Genomic DNA, 19,767 nt, shown 5'->3' on the forward strand with positions numbered 1-19,767 from the left:
ACGTCGCCCAGTATCACGCGCCGCGGCCATTCTTATACGAATTTCGAGAATATCAGTCGGATAATATATTTTATACCCGTTATTGGAGCACATCCAAATATTTGATTATTGCAGATATTGAGTTGTATCCGCGGACATAACGGTTGGTTTAATCATGGATTAACGAACACCGCTTGAATAATTATTCGTGTGCTATGTATTTCAATACCTATTTAAATATAAAGTCAATAAGTGGGCGAAATGTATTGTTAAATAAACTCGTTGTGGAATGTTTGATTATTATATTTATTGCTCTCTTGTCTACTATATTGTAATATATGTAAAACAAGAGTCCCGCGACTTTTCCGTACAAGCGCAGTGGCTCACATAGCCTGTTTGTATAATAATTTCCACGATCGAAATCAAATGCTTACATTCAAACGTAACCAATGTCTACGTACACGGCACAATGACATCCGCTTAGAATCGTGTCTGAAACAAAAAAAGTTACATTGTTACATTGCAATTTTCAAACATTATAGGTCCACGTGTTTTTACTAAATATATTATTTTACATTCAGTCATGGTGTAGGTGGATATTATGGACCTACCAACATTATTATTGTTTCGTGTGGTACGCGTTTAGACCGGAACACGACCACCGTGAACATCGTTAATCCGTGGGCACCTATCATTATCGAAGTTTCAAAAAAAATTATTTAACGAGATGAATTTACTTTTGTATGCGAAAAATTTCAATCTCAACTCTCGTTTCCGGTGAATTGCACTAAATTAGAAAATAAATAAACGTACACTAGAAAGTTACAAATTAGTATATATTTCAATTCTCCTCATTATTGAAAAGCTTTTTTCTGAGTCTGTTTCTTTCAATTTAGTACCTACTATCTAAATACCGTCTTGTAGATTTACATGCTCTTATTTTATGTTAGTGCAATAGTTTAGTCGTTCCAGCTCCGTGCATAAAATGTTGGTCAGAATATAGAGTGGGCAAAGCAAAATTAACTATTCAAAACGCGTTAATCAGCACTCCGATTTATGTTTTATACAATACCTACAAAATGATTACATTTAAATATTATTACGTTTAATGAATTTCAGTTATTAATTTTGTAAAAACAAAGTGAAAATACATTTTTAGGAGGGTAGCTTATCGACTTCCAAACATCATATTTCCCACAAAAAAAAAAATGATAACGACACTACAATAATTGTGAGGTCAATCCATAAATATCCAAAGAAATTCAGTGGTTGGCCAAAAGATTTGTAGTGGTAAAACCACCAGTAAAACGTATTGAACAATATATATATATATATTTATACTACATATAGTTATAAGCTCCCAATAATATTTTCCAACACAGTAACACGTACAAACGCGTCCCGCAAAGTACTGTTATAATAATAATAATAAATAATAAAATTAATAATAATACGGGTTTAAGCGTAAAACGTTGAAATTTATTATGTGTTTTCTAACGTCGGCGACTTTATGGTGTATCTAAAAAAAATGTATGTGATTATTATGGTTACCGCCAAATCGCCGAGCTCTATTCAACAACAAATTACATCCTGAGCACGTTTTAGTCATTTGACCGCGTGACTTTACCCCATTCAGCTACCCATTTGTATTTCTGACGGGGGTGCGATCTCCAACGATATAATATTAAAATATATACTGCCCCCCCCCTTCCCGGACACAGCTAATTAATATTTATTTGTTTTTTGGAAACGTCGATTTCTGTAAAAAAAAAACAGCTCCATGGTGCCATCCGATACTTAGGTAGCACAATTTAAATGATCGAATTTTGACTTAAAACCTGTAACCACACCAGCGTGTATTGAATAGCCATAACATGCATACTATTTATGTACTTGCCGATAACTCATTATAATTATATTTACGCTCATAATGACCGCCACGTGTACCCACAGTAGCTACTATTTAAATATAATTAATAGTTGAGTTGTTTAGTGTTCTCGCTCTAATTATTGAAAAAAAAAAAATTTGATGTTTGGAAATTCTGACGTCAAGTGCTTCGTATAAAATCCTAAATAGGGGTGGCGAGTGAGAGAATCCACCCTTAAATAAAAGTCCCACCTCAGTACCCCACTACTCCATCCAATTTTTAAGGCCACCTATTATATATCATGTCTGTATATTGTATGTATCTTACACGGAATTGTATACTATTGAATAATACATACGCAGTGAATTCATTTTTATTCTCTTGTGTACGTACTTACTTATTGTAGTTCGAATTTGAAGGCACTGAAACGACTTGATATAAACTTTGTAGGATCAACCGGAGTGTGGCATGTCGTGAAAGTTAAACAACGCCGAAAGTCGCGCTAAATCCTGATGTGGTTGGTCACTAGGGATTTTTAGCGACCTTTCGTGCTATGTGTTAGTTCCTCTCCCTCCCTCCACAGTGGTAAACTTATTGTGGATAGATTTGAGCTTTGTAAAAAGATTAAGTCACACATAATCCACTATACACGAATCCTTGACGCGTGCTTTTGGCCAAATGTCCTGTTATATCCTGCCCCGAACTGCACAAACAGTGTTTCAGAGTGCGTCGTAAACACGGCTTTTTACTTAACAAATAATGACATTTGAAAAAAAGTCACTACACTTTATTATCGCGTGCAATAATTGACGTAAATCATATTTCAAAATGACTTGTCTTTGGAAAATAAACTCAATGAATATTTAAGACTTATTAATAGGTACCTGGTACTTATATTACCTATAATGCCTATAATTATTATCATATTATACATATCATTATACCTTTTTTCAAAGCTTTAGTTAAATTTAATTTATCTTTAATATCATACTAATAATATATTATAAACAACTTTTCTTGATTACGTATTTACGAATTGCATTCAAGTTATAATGTCTTAAAAACTTACAATACCACCTCATAGGTGGGAAAGCAGGAGGGGGAGGAAATGGCAAAGCAAAATTATAAATACATTTTTTCGTTCTTTGCCCTTCTATGTCATAACACAGATTATATTATATTATTTATTATTATTATTATATTAATATAAATCTGTGATCATAACATACTACACACAACACAATAATGTATAGTATAGTAATAATATCTTCAACCAAATATACGATAGTTTCCATTTACTAAATATTCGTGAAAAACATAATTTAATGTATGCGTATTATATAATACTGTTCATGTTAAATATAACTATTACTAAAAGTAAACGTATAAAAGTAAGCAGAGGTACCAATATAAGCAATATAGGTAATTCATTTTTTTTATATAACCATTAGCGTGTTAAAAACAATTTTTTAATTACCTTTATTATATTTTGTTATCGGGCAATACAAGCTTGATAATTTATTTTCCAATAATATATTCTATACAGGTATAATAATCTAAAATGTCATCTCTATATATAATATAGATGCTCGACTCCGATGAAAATACATTTTGTATTCAATGTTGGACAATTTTATGTTTGTCAAAAATGGAGTTCATAATTGTCCTCAGAAATCTGCTGATAAATGTATTATTTAATAAGCTTCTAAAAGTTTTAACTCGTTGTTTATTTGTAATTTAAAGAATATTTGTAAAATTTTGCTCAGACTATAAAATATCAAATCAATGTTTAATGGAATTTTAAATAATTTAATATTTATGGACATTTCTCGAAAATTGTATAAATTGGACAAAATAAATATTTTACTTTAAATAATGTAGTTTAAATATTATTCGTTTATTACATTTAACGGTAATAAGATGATTTTTTTCATGTATTAATAAATTATAATACTCTGGCACCGTACCTAGATCAGAACAAGTAAATCACCGTGGTCATTCAAAATTGTAGTAATCACTACTCCCGATTGTATGATTTATAATTTGAATATTGACTAAAACGTTATTATTATCAAATACGTTTATCGGTGAATTTAATCACGAAACATAATCTTTGAAATGTAAATAAATTGTAGAGAAAGGTGTTGTATATTTTTTTTTTTTTTGTATTTAGAAACTTTGGGTTTGATGTTCCTCACTTGAAATATTATATGCACACTAAGTGTTTTTATTCAATTTGAAGAACACAAAAACGAATTCTTTGCTCATTACCCATATTCTGGCCTAAGGTTAAGACATATTAACACCAAGATGGCGTTTTTAAATACATAGCATCACAGTCAAAATTCGAGAACCCCTTCTATATTTCATGACATACAGCAGTAGGTTATCAATGACTATCAAATTTGAATGGCTTAAGAAAAACTTCAAAATTGTCTACAATTTTTGAAGTGACGAAAAACGAAAATATAGAGTGCTACAAATGATGGCAATCTGAAAAAGGATTAGTTTTAATTTGGATACGTACCTATAGGTATCTTAATATTTCGTCGTGCTATCTTAATTTATCAAATATTCATATAATGCCATGGGAAAGTGTAGCCATAAGTAAAATAAGTACTTATATGATATTACACTTGGGGCGCACCATCCATAAAGTATATTTTGCAGAAGTCCGTTGTTAGCGCCAAAGGGATGGTGATGAAGTGTTACAGGTACCAATATACAATGTATTAATAATATTATCGTGTCGTCTATATTATATAAGACGAGGCAAGTATTAAGACTTAAGAGATAGTTTATAGTAACAATATAAATTATAATATAATATAAGCGTGAAGTCATGAGACGTGTGGAGGTATATAATAGGCAATAGCATACGATGTGCTCCATTTATAATAACGTTAGAGACAATGTAATTATTAATTACCTGCTTAATAACTATCTTTGATGATTTTGGGGATTTCAAAACTAAAATGGTTTCTTGTAGTTATTAAGTTTTCATTTTTATTTTTATGTCACGCTACATTTTTATAAATAAACCTAGGTAAGTATATTTTCTATTGACAATACCTATCTAGGTATCTATGTATTTTTTATTTTAATCGAAAAAAGCAGAATAATTTTTAAGTTTATTTCACATAATATTATATGGGTACCTATTATAACGAAATGTAAAAAATTATTCGGTTCGTAGCTACTTAAATGTGAATCGGGCTGGAAGGGTTGCACACCAATCGTTTGAGTTGTGGTGCAAGAGCCGCCAACCAGGAGGGTTCAGCCTGCAGAGGGGGGTTTTTCGAGTTCCTATACTTATATGGTTATTTGTAATGATTATTATAACATTAAAATGTAATGCGAGATACACGACATCGAAATATTATTATGAGGACGGAGTGGCCCTCATGCTGCAGCTCCTGGCCGGCGGCGGCAGCGTGTACAGCACTTTCGTGGACGGCCTGTTCTCCCAGTCACCCGGGAACCTCTCGCCTGTGCTCCTGTTGCACTGCATGGACAGCGTGCTCTGCTCGTACACCTGGTGCAGCACTCGGCTCCGCATCGGCGTCCACTCGGCCCCGTTGTAGTTTGCGCTCACCGCCCGCTCTGGCGACGTCCGCTGCCTCTCCCACCTGCGAGCACGGATACAACAGGTCTTGTTGGGTTAAATATATACGTCTTAGACATGATTTTTGTTTTTAAATTTATTTTATGAAATATGAATGCCACAGTGGGCGTACAGATGTAAATTATAAATATTACCCTAGATTATACAATATATATTCAATGATATTATTTACACTTCTTGGTAATGCAATTGATTAATAGTAAAAATACATTATGCATTAATTAATGCACAATTTAATCGAGGACACAATAAAATGTATTATACAAAATACATGCAGGAATCATCAAAACAAAACAACAAATCAAAACATCGTTAGGTGCTAAAAACTGTAATTATTTTTTAAACAATATTTTATTTCATTTCGGAAAGATAATGGATGATAAACCGAAATTGTTAACTTTGTTTCCTATACCTGCATTAATAACATTCGTTTCTGCTGCAGCATGAAAAAAACAATCATTTAATTTGTGTAGAGCAAGATACGTAGAACATAGAAGTAGACCTTAACGTGAAATTGGTACATTTGAAGTGAGATAAAAAATAGTACTTCGGGACAGTAAATTTAACTACGAGTCAAATTCCAATAACTAAAAATCGCTTAATATACTATACTATATATTTTTCAAAACAGTGAAAACTTTTGTTCGTTATATATTATTATTATGTTAAAGCCTTGAAATATACATAATTATAAATTGTACTCGATAAATCATCATTCAGAACACGTCATCATATACAATAATAACGCATAATGTAATAGATATTTACAATTCATATTTAATCATAACATCAGTACATCTACAATGATTAAAATATAATAATACATCAAATGTTTACGATAGGTGCAATATTCAAAACCACATGGAAAGTTAGAAATCTATCAAACTACACGCTGTTATTATATACCAACACTTTATTGAAAAACGTTGAATCGAAATGTGTAAAGCATAGCTCATGTAGTCATGTCTTGTGAGAAAATTATGATTTTATTCGTTTTTTACATTTAAAAAATAAGTTGAATTTCAAAATGTGTATCATTATTACCTACCTACTTATATTATAATTTAAGTACGTGTATTTTTTTATTATTATTGATTCACACGATAAAACCGCACTCGATTACAGAAAAAATGTCTTGAAATACGATATCATTGACTTTCCAATTATTGAACAACTTATACCGACTGAAATTAATATCTATGGTTTGATTGAACGTATAGAAAATCGAACTACTCATAAAATGTCCATAATATTGTGTTAAGAGTCGTATTGTTATTCCAAGTATAATTTTTATAAATGTCCATGGTATACCATGTTTGTTCCTGCTGACACGAGACTGCCATTAACTTTACATTAACGTTTTATTCGTATTTATATCTAGATTGTTATTATTACATAATACAATATTAAAATGTAAGACAAAACAGTTATGTGGTTTATCTGAATATCATGTGAAACACGACATGTAACGGAGACGTCCAAATAGCAGCCGCAATCACAGTAATTATGTAATAATACGATGTACGTCATAGCTAGTACATTATACTACATTTAATTAACTCAAGATGAGTTTTATGAGAATATATGTATACATATATATAAAGCCTAAATAGTTTTATTATTTTTATTTTATTGAACTTAAGCCCGGCAACTATGGCCATTAGCTGTTGTAGAGGTTATGAACTGTGTCAGGAGTAAGGTTGGTACGGTAGGTTGTTTTTACGATTGTTACGGTTGTTACGGTAGGTAGCAAACACGTGTATATGTGGCAAGGTTTATAACTACTGTGAACCCTGGTGGCCACCCATCCGGGAACTAGTAGCTGTGGCCGTTACTTACTCCCAGTCTCATTCCGCGACTGGTAACAGCCAACGTGCCACGCCAAGCCACAGTTTATTATTATTGAACATAATACGAGTAACTATTGAATACTCACTCGTTCAGAAATTTGAAATAGCTTTTGAGGTTCTGGTCGCTTATTGAACTCTTGCACACTTCTAACTCTATCTTTGGATAGTAATACACGTAGTTGACGCACATTTCGTCGGTAATGCTGAATCCGCCAAGTGTAATATTTTGTCTGCTCTCGGTGTTGTAATGACACGTAGTTATTAATGCATCCCCCTGTACATCAAACACAATTTGATACATTAAATATTGTACTTGAATCAATTTTTTAAAAACATTTTAGGTATAAGTACTTCTTAAATATTGTTTGCACTAATGCGCTCATAAATCTGTCAAACCTTAATTTTAAATTAAGTACTAATGTAGAGGTGTTCGATTTCAGCATATTAATATAATTAACAGATTATAATAATTTACTATCATAAATACTACAATGAGCAATAACATTTAATAAATAACGACTATCAACACCTAGGGATAGATTACCAGACTACCTATATCGATGATTGAATTTGTCGATTAATCATTTTCAAATTTGAAAAAATAACAAACATAAAATAATATTTTAGTTATTTTTTAAATTACTTACGCAAAACCCCAAAAATAAAATGTATTTAATTACTAGCTGACACGTTACTTGACTACTGTACACGCATCTCAAATTACCAATAAATAAAAAACATCATATAACACGTTTTGTTTGAAGCTCATTCAACATTATATTATTATAATATAAGTTATATTGAATGATTTTTATTACTATAATATTTTGGGACAATTAATAAGTCAAGTAGCTATAATTAGAGGTACATCTTTGGTTAGGCGTTCGACTTTTAATTTTAAACTTGTTGTAGATATTGTATACCCATAGAATATATAGGTACATTCTTTACCACGATATTTTACATCGCTCGTTAAACCAACCGTCGTTACACTTCACATTTAATCATATACCTGCATGAACTCAATTAGCTATTTGATGATATTTCATGTTTCAAACACCATTAGGATTATTGTTTTTTTTTTATTATTATTTATTATTTATCGTCCTAATTCTCATAGCTCGTTAAAGCGGGTAATCATGAAAAGTTTGTTTCGTAAAACATTTCCATTAGTGATGGTATTATATTATTATATTATAGCCGGGTTATTTAATCTAGCAAACACAATAATATTATATACTTATACATAAAATAATTTTATACAAATTCATACTTGAAATTATAGTACAATACTATACAAATATAAATTGTATACAATGGTAATAAATAATTGTTGGAAAACTTTCAAGAAATTGATTTATGACCATATCGAGAGTTGTATACAACAATTTTAATCCCCTTAACCATAGTCGAACTTCGGGTGTACCAATTGCTAATGTTAGTATTGTACATATACCTACTACATAGAATGATTCACCAAGCATGCTCGCCGCCATTTTTTCATTTAATAATAAATTTGTTCAAATTCTCATTTTTAAAATTGTTAAGTATTCAGAACCGTATTTTTAAAGATTATCACTTGGTTGTATTACATGTATATAGGTACATAGAGTATGTCGCGGAAGTAATGCGAAAGCATGGTTCCCACGGTTCAAAACTAAAAAAAAAGAAGGTATATGTAGAATATATACACAGAGGCATTTTCAGCGCAAATAGGATACCAATATTACATAATAGATACAGGTAGATACACACTAGTCGATTCACCGATGCTCATCGCTCATCCACATTTTTTGTTCGAATAAAAAATTTCTTCAATTTTTTGGTTTTTGAAATTAGTAAACCTTGCTTTATATTAATCATTATATTTTGAAATATTCCTACTTTAGTGTACACGAGTACCTACTAATAAGGATAATATGCGTATGTCAATGATAATTATTGATAACAGGATTGGAAGACATTAGACAAGTATAAATATAAATATTTGAAAAAATTATTTGTTTACCTACAATAAGCACTACATTATATTATATATAGGTTAGTTTAATACATTTTTAATTTTCATAAAACTATTTTTAAAGATTAAGACTGTAATACTTTTAATTAATATTTTAATAACTATGTAACTCGTTCGGATTTAGAACTAGATACACCTGCAAAGTTCTCATAAAATAATAATGTTGTTTTTTTTTATAAAGTAATGTTTGCATCGGTAACAGGACACCCCTTAAAATTTAAATGGTACCTACAAAAAAATCTAAGTTTATCCAAAAAATAATAAAATCATCCAGTTTGTAAGTTGTAGACACGTATAATATACACAGGCATCTATACTTCAAAATTTGAAAAACCAAAATTTGAAAAAATTCTTTATTAAAAGAAAAAATGGGGGTGAGCATACTCGGTGAATCACCCTGGATCCTTGTATGCATGCGTATTATATTATATCAGTATCCTAATATAGTACTGAAGTGTCAAATTCCATTGTGTCTGTACATCTTATAAACATATAAAATATAAATACATAATAGTATGGGTAATATATAACAGTATACATAGAGTATTATATATAGGTAGGTACTGCAGTGCGTGTATGAGCTCGATGTGAGGATAACCCGCCGACGACCGATTGATTTCGGTTTATTGATCGCCGAGGCATTGTTAATAATTAATTAAAACGGAAAAAATTCATCGAATAGATCATGTATCCATACGAATATAACGTGATATAATTACACATTATTACGCCGTTCTGTCGTCGGTTGATTGGATCGCACCCGGACGAAACCCGAGGGTGTTTGCGCTGGGCGCTTCATCTTATATTCGTAATTTTTTTTGTTTTAAGTTATCATTATTTATCACACTGTTATAATGTATTTTTCAGCGCCTTGGACGATATTATATGCAGGGCACTGCACAATCACAGCGGCCGCCGCCGAAATTCCTGTCTAGGAGAGACCGTCATTGTGTTTTCTTCTCGTGGCGTCGACGACAGACGACTGCGAAGCTGTACATGGCGGTAACGATACACTATACGTTCACAATATATTATCATCATTATTAATTATTATTAATATATAGTAGGTACCTGACCTGCAAGACAATTTAAAGATAGACAATAGTATAAGTAGCAACTAGCAAGTATACAAGATAACATATTATATACATATACATACATTTATACATATGTATATATTATACTACCGATCGCCGCCGATAATGATTATTGAAAATATATCTACTATCTAGGTACCCATACCTACATAATATTGTACTGCGAGGATAATTTCATGTTACATTATTATAAGTAAACATTCCCATGTAGGACATACAGCTGTAATGCTGTTAACTTTTCCTAACATTTTTTAAAAGTATTAAGCAGTTGCCGCAGTTATTTTAAGCTACCGTCTACTAAAGCAGCGGTTCCCAAACTTTTACAACCACGGCACCCTTAAAAAATTATTTGTGTTTCGCGGAACCCTAATGTCTAATCCAACTCAACTACAATTTTTGTAAATTAAAATAGGAAAATCAATTCCTTAAACTCTAAGGTCCAAATAATATTTTAATGATACTGTTAATGACTTTTCATTATTAAACTTAGTTTAAAAAAAAATTTTCAATCAAAAATTTTTTAAACAATAAACATTAAATAAACATAATTTTCTCAATAATCTCATACATCTAACGGAACCCTTGACATTGTCCCACGGAACCCTAAGGTTCCGCGGAACACACTTTGAGAAACGCAGTACTAAAGTACCATCACGTCATCCATTTTTCGTAGTTCCAAGCCAAATTTACTTATTAGACAGTGTTCTTAATTTTACAAATTATAAATCTTCATATTATGTATTTATTTATTTTCGAAAAACATAATCGATTGAAAATTTTTCGAATTTTCTCCATGATTTATTATTTGCGTTAAGACTGTTCTTCATTTTGGTAGCGACTAGGTAATATGGATAATGAGTATGTGATATTACTAGGTACGAGTACAATACTATAGAACTATAGTAACTATCGTATATTATAATTTATTATATTCATATTATGAACATAGTGAGTGTGACTTACAGGAAGCACTCGCACAGGTTTATGTAGTAAACGAATTTCCTGGAAATGAGTGCTGTAATGATTATCCCTGTTCAGTTCCGGTAGTTCCTGTCCGTCCCGCACGTGTTTCGTGTAGATCATGGTGCCAGTGAGGTGAGTGTGCAATTGTGAACCAAAGATCTCAATCCCAGCCGAAGGAATGCTCTAAAAGTTCAAAATCATTATGGTTTTATTCACTTATTGATTTGTTTCACCGATCGAAATGTGACATTATTATTTAGTTATTTAACTGCAAATCACTGAAAAGTGTCAAGTAAAAATTATAATATTGAATTATTACTATAAACCTTCGCAGGGCCGGATTTAACCATTGTGCCGCTTTAAGCACTAAATAATTTGCCGCCTTTTAATATAAATATTTTTCTTGTCCAAACAATGTTATTAAAGCATATAATTATAGTTTTTTTCCTTTTTTACTTAAAATTTTAATGTTGAAAAATAAATACATACAACTCTACGATTATGAAAATGGAAAACATAAAATATGAATATTACCACAATCACGTTGGTCTAAAAACATTTTATAATTAGTTTCATTTTATTTTAGTTCTAGTTACATATAGTAAAAATGTAATATTAAAAATTATTTGCCGCCCTAAGCACTAGGATATAGTGTTTAATGGGAAATACGGCACTGAACCTTCGTATTTTCTTTACTACGACGAGAAAGTCAAATCTCATCAAATGGTTCATCTGTCCATTAAAATGTAGGCACCAATTTTTAATATACGAACGACATCTAGTGGTTTCTTTTCTAACTATATTATAATAAAATTCTATTGGAGTAAAGGTATTTTTTCATTACATTTGGAAATTAATTTCTTTTAAAATGTACATAAAATGTGTCTCTAAAAAGTATTACTTCATTTGTATTGATATTATTAGGTACACAACAATACTCTATAACTATAGAAGTTTATAATATACTCGTCATTTTCCAAATACCTAGAATAAAATCGATAAAATCTAAATTATTTTCACAATAATTAGCCAAACTTATAAACCATATTATTTACTGAAATATTGTTTGTTGTACATGTGTAAACGGAATCTCTTGAGTCTATAATAATTGATACTCGTCAAATAATAGCATACTAGTATTATAGACCATCTCCGTATGGTAACATTTAACAACTAGATTGCGCTAGATAAATAAAACTTATTTTAAATGTTTGATCAAAAATAATAGCTATCTATTTTTGTTAGGAAACTTTGAAGTCTTACATTTTAAAGTTGAATTTATTTCGTTGTACAATTTGTAATATTATTGGTCCGATACACCCTTACATTTTAAATGAGTTAACGTAATAACATAATATTGATGATTCATGTACATAGAATGTGAAATAATAACCATCGTTCCCCACATATTTATGACACATATATCATATATGACGCATATTAAACAAGTTATTTCGAATTTCGTGCCACAAAAATAGAAGGAATTGTGTGACCTCTACAATTTTTATTACTCGGTAAGCACAATTTATTTTCTATGTTTTTGGGTAATCTTAGAGGAAAATCATCCAGTATCCATTTGAATGTACAACATTATTTATTTTTAATTTTAAAGTCGACTTATGTATAAAGTTATATAATAATAAAATATAAAACCGATATGCCAAACCTTTAAAGTTAATTACCCTACATAACTATTTTTGTAATAATTGATTATATTCTAAGAGATTACTCGAAAAAATGAAAATGAATTCGCTTAGCACGTGAGTCTGAGAAAAAAGACAAAATATATCGCACTGACGTCCCCTCTCATGAGTAAAATGCATTGACACAATCGAATTGGCAGCATAGTTTTATATTTTATAGATATAATATCATTATTACCACTGCGGTACATTCAGCAATGCAATAGCCGCTCAACGTGAAATCCTCCAATTTCGGTGGTATGGCCATTTTGTCTGTGTACTCTAAGCCCAGTTCGATCACTCCGGCGTCATATTTTCTCACTTCTGGCGTTATGTACAATCGTACGCCAGAACTGTCCACCATGCCTACAACATCACAGCAGAAGTTTACAATAATTTCCGTACTCTCGAAGTGGTCGGTAAAGAATAAATAGAAATAGGAGGAGATACGTTGCCTTTTCTTAACCCGGGATTGTTGTAGTGCACCTCCAACATGATATAGCTGTTGAAATCGGGACCTCCTATGGGTAAACCGGCTTCCTGTCATGGAAAAATACATATATAGAACATATTTTAACTATCATAATAATCAACACCATCGATATTCGTTTCGGAAACGGATCGAGTGTACGCGATATATATGAAATCGACATTTTTTTCGGTTTAGTTTCATTACCTCGGGATACACGAATGGAGCAGCGCCCATGGCCCAGGCGGCCATCACTTTCTTACAAACTTGTGTCTTATATGGCCGTTTTTCCGAAAAACAAGGCCCACTGTACAGTGGTATCTGACTGCCGGCACTGGATTCGCAATGGAACACCTCCATGTGATGCACTACACCTCGACTATTTTCTTCAATAACCGACTCAAACTGTTTTCAAATAAAAATGTAAAATAAATTAAAAACAAGTACGCTGTACTCTGGCTATAGTACCGACTACCTACTGCTTCTATTGTGCAATTTTAAGGAATAATTACAAAACGAAATATTACAATATTTTGGATAAAATGTCAGAAAATATATCGTACACGTTATTGACAGTATTCTGTACTTATTCTACAATTAAAGTACAAAACATTTTTTTAACAGCTTTAACATTTTGTTATACATTATTTTGAAAAATTCATCCGTCATTATTTCGGGAATATTGTTAACTTCAAATTGTGTAATAAGTGATATCCCCAAAATCACAACATAACGCGTTTAATAAGTAATAACTATTCTCCATAGGTATAATTTTACTTTTTTCACTAAAATTCAAATGTATCGTATTATTTGTAATTTTGTATAATTCCTGAGGAAGTGGACGAATGGAGCTACTATACTTGCTATTCAACTGGTAAGACCAAAATACCAAACGGTAGATGAGATAAAAGTTGTTTCAATGAAGCTCTAAAGAGGAATTGGGGGGGGGGGACTTTTAGTTCTAAATACTTCTAAATAGAAGATGTATTATGTATTTATAACCTAAGCTATTGTGCCTATTCGAAAAATTAAATGGCTCTCTGATTTTGCAAATTCTGATTTCATCATAATTCTTATATTGGGTTAGTAAAATACCTCAAAACATATAAATCAAAACACGCAGCAGTTTAGTACAGAGTAGTGCGTATGCATACAAATATAAAATCGAAAACTTTGGAAAGACATACCTTCCAAAATAATGATTCTTGCAATTATTTTTGCACTATCGTTCATAACTCGTTAAAGTAAATATGTTTCAAAAAAAAAATGTATGGTAGCTATAATCTGCAATCATTCCTAATTTTGTTGTCACCTCCGTGATATTTTTTCCCAAGAGTGCTTTTATAAACTAATTTTATTTTTGTTTAGTCATTTTATATTCATGATACCTATATGCATATTATTATTATTTAGATTTTAGTGTACTTATGTATAAAAAAATACTCAGATATAAAATTCCGTATACGCAAACAAAAAAAATTGGAGTTGTTTAATTCCAGTTTTAAGGGGAAGTAATGCTAACGCTTGGGGAAGTAATGTTAACGCAGTCCCCCCTCTAGTTTTCGATACCACGAAAAAAAAAATCCAGTTTTAATCAGAACCTATTTGGTAGCCCCAAATTTATATTTTACCTAAAGGATACAAAATAATTGATAAAAAAAACAAAAACACAAAATGTTTCGGTAAAAACTACCATCGATTATTGGTAATATAAAATACATCGCGAGTTAAAATGATGTAAATTATATGTATTTATTAACTGTGCGTTAGCAATATGACGTAATGTTTACCCTGACGATATGATGTTTGAACGATAAATCTAGAGGAATCTTCATCACGTGACACCAATACGTCGTCTCATCCGCAGGAACGTTTACCTTAGACGCCAACACGTCTATTTTGGACACTTTATCCGGCAATCGGACAGGCGATGTTTCTGGTTTTAGCAACTGAACTCTTTGCATGCCCTTTGCTCTGGCCTGCGACACCAACAGCCCTTCTACAGCAAAAAGTGGGCCACCACCTACCATCCATACAAGGTGAGTGGTACCATCCTATGCATAATAATTTTTAATTATCATATTATTGATTTTTATATAATATATGCAACTACCATGTTATTAGGTACTAAATATGATTCTACTTGAACTTTAAAAAGTCGTTGTCATAATCCCAGTTGATTTTTTCAAAAAAAAAAATATATCGACACCCCCAACGAAGAGTATTGTAACTCACTTTTACACATTTTTTGTTCGAAGTCAGTGTTACCGTTTTTCTGAATTTCCAACAAAACTGTTAGTAGCATAAATCTATTAATTACGTTATCTATAATATAATGCAGTTATACAACCATAGATCATATACTAAATAAAATGTCTATAGTTACAACTATCTTCGCGGGAACCACGATGTATAAAGGTATCTTAGTCCACGGAGAGAACTATAGAAAAACAATAACACCGACTTGATAAAAAAAAATGTAAGTGATTGACAAAAAGTCAAGAAAATAATTCAGATTAAACTTTTTATAATTTATTTAAATCCCAATAAATGAAAAAAAAACTCCTTCAAAGTATATAATATTTGGTTTATTATAACAAAGGTCACTAGCCTGGATTAAATAATCACGGTCGTCATCACATGTATCAAATTTTCGAGTAAATGTCAAAGCAGTCCCTCCTCCATGAAATCTAGCAACATCGAACTCTTCACAATCCTGTCGCTCATCTACAGAAATTCTTCCAGCATCGTCTGTCCACGTGTCCTGCATAAAAATATTATTGCATATTGTATAAATAATCTTTGATTAAATTTCCCTGAACGTTTATAATATACTTTTTAGAATTATTGAATTGATATTTAAAAAATTTAATGTTTACATGCAAATAGACACACATCAACATAGTAAATACCATTCGTAACTTGTAAGTAAAAAAAAAAAATATTTCCTAAGGTTAATATATAATAATACATTTTAAATTGTTTAGTGGCTAGTGATAAAATAATATTTTAACATATATTGATTATTGATAATTCATTGCAACAAATAATTTACAAAAGAAAAATGATTAATCATCGGGCGTGGTGGAATTTTTTGACGATGCAATTATCTTTATTGGCATCTGTGAATTCCTAAAATTCTGACCAAAATTACACATACTTCGAATAGTCCGATTTTAATTCTGAAAATATTCTTAGATACTTAACGTTCTATATAAATATACTTTATACGTATACTATACTAAGTCAAAATTAGAATATTATACAACAATGAAAATATATTTATGTCATACAAGTTTTTTAAAAAGTTATATATTACTATAAAAAGACAACAATTTAACTGTATACTTTCTTGTAATTTTATCTAACCAAGGTTGCATTTATTATAACAAACAAAAATAAGGGTTCTTCATTTAAATCTCTCTTCAAAATCTTTAACGTATCGTTTTTCTCATTTTCAGTCAATTATACTCATCATATACCTATACCATCCATGTATAAACAGTTGCACTATTGGTGTAATATACAGAACGATTCACCAAGCACGCTCACCCTCCTCCCTCCCATTTTTTTTCAAATTCTTGAATTTTTTTTGTACTAAATTACTTAGGGAATGTCCTGTGGTGAAACAAAATTCTGTTTTTCAAATAAAATACCCTAACTCTAATAATTATTCAACGGTTAATTTTTTTTAAACATTTGGAGAAATTAACGTTAATAGATTGAACTAAAACTTTATGTACCTACCTCATTTACTCGCCTAAAAAATGGGTTGAACTAATTTAAAAGTATTTTGATGTACGCACTACTCTTAAATAAAACAATTTCTTTCTACAACGTGTAAAAATAATAAATGTTGTATTTGATGCACAGGTTTTATATATTCTGAGGAACAATTATTATTGAATTACATAATATAAATAAAAAAATCTAATTTAATTGATGAATTCTCAAATAAGATATATTGCATATATTTTAATATTATAAAAAAAAATGAGATTTACAGTTAATAAGACTTTGTATGTATAATGAATTTTGTTGTACATCCTCTCTGACTTAAAATGCCACTAAATCATTGACATACACACATGTGTCATGTATACTAGATAAAATCGTAGATCACTATAATAACATCTACGGTCCACCCACTAGAGAAAATGTGCATATACCACTTATACCGCTTATACCTGTAAGTAAAAATAAAGCTGACAGCATACCACCGTTCACTTCTAACGACATATGTGCCGTAAAATTACCTATATATATCGCCGTGAAATCCAAAAAGTGCTGTTTCCAATGATAGTTTGAGGAAAAGAAAAAATAATTTAAATTTTTTCCTCCTTGATCCGATTTCATAAACGATGAAATTATTTATGATACATTTGAAGTCATCTGAGGCCCGTGACAACTGTACGGCTGCAGCATGTACTTGAATCTTCTTCAAACATACACTTTAATGATTCGGCGTTAAAGAGGTAGATACGATGTGTGAATAAAGACTTAAAAAATGTAAATAGTTATAACTAATGCATGATGGCGGTAGGCATTGGTGGCCACCTTTATTTTATGCACTTTATCAATGAGCTGCAGGACATGATAAAGACTGCGCATCAGAGCTAAGAATGCACTCGATAATAATTATCATATTCCAATGTCTCAAATTCTTTAGTCCTACGATCTTGCCATTTCCGATTTTCCAACATATTAATAATTATTGTTTTACTTTCACACTACCCCTCTTGGCCACTTAAGTATAACAACCATTATACCCATTTATAAAAGTTAACAACGTAATGGTTATCTCCCTTGTATATAGTATAGTTACCCATACCGTCGCCACAATACCCACAATCCGATCCGAACCACACTCACCAACATGCCGGTGGCCCCTTTCCAGTCGACCCACATGACGCAGAAGTCGGCTCCGGAGTGGTTGCCGCGGTCCGAGAAGCCCACCGCCAGCCAGTCGAACGGGCCGCCGCCGGCCGCGAAGTGCGCTTCGAACTTAACCGACCTCGACCCGTAGTCGACCGTCCAGTAGACGGCCGTCCGGCCCGTGTCGTCCAGCGGTGCGGTGTACACGCGACGTCCCGCGGGCCCGGCGTGGCCGCCACTTGTGGCCGACAGAAGGACGACGACGGCCGCTACGACGGCCACCGGCAACTGCGGAGCGGACCGCTGCTGTTTCATGACGGAGGAGGTGTCGTTATAGAAATAATATGATAATTGTTGTGATGTGTATATGTTATCGTACGACTCGGCGCCGTGTCGGCGGTACGACTAACGAGCGATGAACGATAAGCGGCACGCGCGCGACCTGCAAACGACGACGGGACGCTCGAAACAGCCGCAAAGTCCGACTTGTCGTCGGCGACGCTCTGACGGCTGCCCCAGATGGGTGTGGGTTTTTGGGTGGCTGAGTCTTGGAGTCGAGGAGTGGGGGTGGGGGATGCGCGTCCCGTCTTGACGGTGTAGTGTAGATGTGTATGATAATTTATATTATAAGATGAATATAATATGTAGGTACTCAAACTGTGTATGAAAAAAAAAGGTAACAATGTGTAAATAGTAACTCGTTACAGTATCATTAGTACAAGGTATACCTTTTCTAAAGAATAATCAAATAAAATTAAATACAATTCACAGCAACACAAAATAAAATATTTTTTAATGATAACTTAATTGAAAAAATTAAGTGAGTGTGAGTGTGTGTTGTTCCGGCTAGTAATAGATATTATTCACCTTATTATGTGGTAGAGGAGTGTTGAGATGAATCAAGTTATTATTATTTTTAATTGAGCAGCAACAATATATAATAGGAATTAACCAACATGTCGTAAGTGATAATTATAATTAGATAACTAAATTATATTCACCAAAAATGATACAAATATGCATGATGAAAATCGCAATACATGTATATGTTCCTATATCTATGCACAAAAAAAATATACAGTAGGATATGCATTCAACATTCGGATCAAAAAAAAAAAAGAAAATACTAATATACTTTTTTTTATCAAAGCCACAGAGTATTATTTATATAGAATATCTTAAGTAGACTTAATTGTCAAAAATCTTTATAAAAAATTAATAAAAAACTTCAGGTAAATCACATTGTATTCATCAAAAAATGTTGATAATTTTAACCAAAAAATGTATATTAATTAATGGTTTTATGTATTTTTTATTAGTTCAGTAGATTCAATCAAAG

The 19,767-nt window shown here is 31.6% G+C and overlaps 1 protein-coding gene across 1 annotated transcript; it reads right to left on the reverse strand.

Moving 5' to 3' along the window:
- Positions 1-3,805: 3,805 nt before the first annotated feature.
- Positions 3,806-18,918, reverse strand: LOC111039463 (dopamine beta-hydroxylase). Its single transcript, XM_022323001.1, has 9 exons — positions 18,426-18,918; positions 16,165-16,317; positions 15,344-15,607; positions 13,761-13,958; positions 13,540-13,624; positions 13,284-13,450; positions 11,403-11,585; positions 7,409-7,596; positions 3,806-5,476 (listed from the first exon to the last, which is right to left on the reverse strand). The coding sequence occupies exons 1-9, from the start codon at positions 18,741-18,743 to the stop codon at positions 5,230-5,232; spliced, it is 1,803 nt and encodes a 600-aa protein (XP_022178693.1). The 5' UTR covers positions 18,744-18,918; the 3' UTR covers positions 3,806-5,229.
- Positions 18,919-19,767: the final 849 nt, after the last annotated feature.

The sequence above is a fragment of the Myzus persicae genome, unplaced genomic scaffold, assembly GCF_001856785.1.
Source record: "Myzus persicae strain clone G006 unplaced genomic scaffold, MPER_G0061.0, whole genome shotgun sequence".
NCBI classification, from domain to species: Eukaryota; Metazoa; Arthropoda; class Insecta; order Hemiptera; family Aphididae; genus Myzus; species Myzus persicae.

What these genes read in the sequence shown, in the direction of transcription:
- LOC111039463 (XM_022323001.1), bottom strand. Translation starts at nt 18,743, where the DNA reads ATGAAACAGCAGCGGTCCGCTCCGCAGTTGCCGGTGGCCGTCGTAGCG. An exon ending in TTGCTGAATGTACCGCAGTG is followed by an intron (nt 11,586 to 13,283) that starts GTAATAATGATA and finishes TTGAACTTTTAG; the next exon opens with AGCATTCCTTCGGCTGGGAT. An exon ending in TATTTCAAATTTCTGAACGA is followed by an intron (nt 5,477 to 7,408) that starts GTGAGTATTCAA and finishes CCGTGCTCGCAG; the next exon opens with GTGGGAGAGGCAGCGGACGT.